Consider the following 3,281-nt stretch of genomic DNA (forward strand, 5'->3'; position numbering starts at 1 on the left):
AAAGAAGAAGGAGAGGGGGAGGGGGAGGGGGAGGGGGAAGGGGAAGGGGAAGGGGAAGAGGAAGAGGAAGAGGAAGGAGAAGGAGGAGAAGGAGAAGGAGGAGAAGGAGAAGGAGGAGAAGGAGAAGGAGAAGGAGAAGGAGAAGAAGAAGAAGAAGGAGGAGGAGGAGGAGGAGGAGGAGGAGGAGGGAGCGCAGCCTGAGCTTGGAGAAAGGGCGCCCAACAGGCTGGGCTGCTGGGTCTCCTCCCCACCCCAGGCTCCCGTCTCCTTCTGTGCTCCCATTCATATCGCCTGGCCTGCCTACCTGGCAAGGTCTTGAATATCACATGACATTAGTTGCTGGACCACAATGGGGAAAACATGGTGTAAATGTGATGCATGCCTAGAAGCAAGCCCAGTTCCCCATTGACAGGTTTAAAGAATCAAATTGCAAGTTTAGGACTTCTCCATGTGTCACACGTTATAAAAATCAAGAGGGAATGAAAAAGGCCACAAAGTCTGTTTTAGGCTAACGCTGCCCATGACATCCAAATGGCCTATTTCGGCTTCTCTAAAAGTTTATCATCCTCCCCCACAAAATAATGTTTTACTTCCACTTATTAGGAACAAGTCCTCATTAGACTCAAACACTGACAATGAGGACTGTCCCTACTATTTCTGTTCCTTATGCAACCAAAAAATGGCAATTTTTCTTAAAGAAAACAGGCTGAAATTCAGCCCCAAGTGTTAAGTGGGAGGTCAGTGCTCTGACCGGCGGCCCGGTGGGCTGCCCTCCTGGGCGGGGCCCTCTGAGCCCCTGCGCACGCTGGCCTTTGAAGTAGGGAGGCTAGTATGTGTGGGGTCAAGTGGCCGCACCCCGCCAGCTGTCACAACAGATTTCACCAAGAGCCACTTTCGGTCAGTGCGACTGTCTTAGCCGGCCCGGCTGCTGTGGCAAAGCCCCGTCGATGGCTGGCTTACGAACAACAGGCATTTATTTCTCCCAGTTCCAGATGCTGGAGGTCGGAGGCCAGGAGCCAGCACGGCGGGTCCTGGTGAGGGCCCCCTTTGGGGCTTAGATTTCTCTGTGTCTCCTCACAGGAGGAGGAGGAGGGAGCTCTTAGGGGTCCCCTTTATAAGGGCACTAATCCCATCAGAAGGCTCCACCCGTGACCAATCACCTCCCAGAGGCCCCGCTCCTACGACCACGTTGGGGATTAGCATTTCAGCACATGAGTTTGGGGGAGACACAAATATTCAGTCCACAGCAGTGACTGAGGTCTAAGGGACGCGATGCTGAGCAAGAACGGCAGCAGTCCATCGAGGCGGGGGGGAGGCGGCAGCTGTGAGCCGTGGAGGGCTCCATGGCCAGTCTGGATGGGACCTGGCTCTGTTTCCCTATCTGGACAGGATGTGGCCCCTCCTCTCATGTATCTTCCTGGACAAGTCCCTGCAGCCGGTCAGCACTGTCCGAAGACAGGCCGGCTTGCCTGGGGGACAGAGAGCTGCTATCTGGGCAGAGGACAGGGGGCCATGGCAGGAGGGCTGCAGAGGGGACTTGAGTATTGGCGAGGAGACCAGTCCTAGGATTCCCGGGCCTTTTCCCCGTGGCCTTTTCCTCCGGAGCGCCTTACCTTGCCCGAATCGAGCGGTCCGGGCCACCTCCTGTGCGCCGCGGAAGCCCAGCATGCGGCACACCACGTCCCCGTCCTTCTTGTCCCAGCCGTCATCGCACACGGTGCCCCAGCGCCGCTCGTGGTACACCTCCACTCGGCCCTCGTGTGGGCCCGAGCCATTCACCAGCCGGATCATCAGGGACTCCAGGCCACCTGTTGGGAGCAGCCCACAGTCACTCCTCTGCCGTGGATATACCCCGCCCGCCTCGCTTACCTCCAGGGATCTTCCCTGACTCCCCTCTACCAACCCCTCCTGCCCAGGGAAGAGGGGCTGGGGCTACAGCCATGACCCAAACCGTGACCAGCAGAAACCATGCTGGGTGGCCACTGCCCTTTATCAGCCTCCTTCTCTCCCCCTCTTATTTTGTTTTCTTTATTGATTAAGGTATTACATACTGTATGTGTCCTTATCCCCCCATTGCCCCCCACCCCCCACTCATGCCCTCACCGCCCTGGTGTCTGTGTCCATTGTTTGGGCTTATATGCATGCATACAAGTCCTTTGGTTGATCTCTCCCCCTTACCCCCACCCTCCCCTAACTTCCCTCTGAGGTTTGACGGTCTGATCGATGCTTCTCTGTTTCTGGATCTGTTTTTGTCCTATTTTCTTTCAATAGAATTTATTTTCTTTCTTTTTTTTAGATTACAGTTTACATTAACTATTATTTGTATTCGTTTCAGGTGTACAGCACTCGACAAAGTGCTCCCCCGGTATTTCCATTGCCCACCTGGCACCATACACAGTTATTACAATAACATTGACAATCTCCCCTATGAATTGTGAATGTTCCTGTGAATATTTTTTAACTACCAATGTGTACTTCTTAATCCTCACCTTTTTCATCCAGCCCCCCTCTTTTAAGAGCACTTTTAGGTTCACAGCAAAATGGACAGGAGGGTACAGAGGTTCCCCACCCCCAACCCCCACACATGCACAGCCTCCCCCAGTATCAACATCCCCCACCAAAGTGGTACGTTAGTTGCAATCGATAACACTGACATGTCATCACCACCCGAAGTCCACAGTTTACATTAGGGTTCACTCTTTGGTGTTGTACATTCTTTGCATTGGACAAATGGATCTGCCTATATAATTTTATACAGTTTAGTTTCACTCCCCTACAAATCCACTGTGCTTTGCCTGTGAAAATGCAGATTCCTGGGCCCACTCAGCCCTACTGGGTCCGAATCTTGGTGGCAGCCATCAGGGATCTGTATTTTTCATGTGCCCCAAATGACTTTGAGGTCATATATATGTGGACTGTGCTGGGAGTGACAGGCTCAGATGCTCTTTAATATTCCTTTCAGCTCCAGTGTTCATGATTCTAAGGCCAGGGAAGATGTCTAAGTTGTATACTTTTTTTGCAGCCAGAAATCCCCTGGGACGTGTAGGGTGGAGGTGGGACCCTGTGACAAGTGGGTGCCGCGCTGCAGGAGACTCGATGTGAACTGCCAGAGGAAGCAGCAAACCTGCTGGAGTTCTGCTCCCCATAAGGACTGCAGCCTTGGACTGCGTCCCCCGCCCCCTTTTCTTCGCCAGGTGGGCTGGGGGGTTCCTGCTTCTAATGACTGTGACTTGGCAAAGACCTTCGCAGGTCCCTGGAGAAGATGACAGAACTGATAAACC

General features: G+C 53.4%; 1 protein-coding gene across 1 annotated transcript in view; it reads right to left on the bottom strand.

Annotated features, from left to right (window-relative positions):
• The window catches only part of LOC106724526 (scavenger receptor class A member 5-like), a 7,716-nt gene extending 5,914 nt beyond the window's left edge, over positions 1-1,802 (bottom strand). Inside the window, exon 1 of the mRNA XM_014532237.1 lies at positions 1,614-1,802. Coding sequence (XP_014387723.1) covers positions 1,614-1,791 — 178 coding nt within the window. The 5' untranslated portion in view covers positions 1,792-1,802. The remainder of the gene's footprint in view (positions 1-1,613) is intronic.
• Positions 1,803-3,281: the final 1,479 nt, after the last annotated feature.

Source organism: Myotis brandtii, unplaced genomic scaffold (genome assembly GCF_000412655.1).
Source record: "Myotis brandtii unplaced genomic scaffold, ASM41265v1 scaffold8641, whole genome shotgun sequence".
NCBI classification, from domain to species: domain Eukaryota; kingdom Metazoa; phylum Chordata; class Mammalia; order Chiroptera; family Vespertilionidae; genus Myotis; species Myotis brandtii.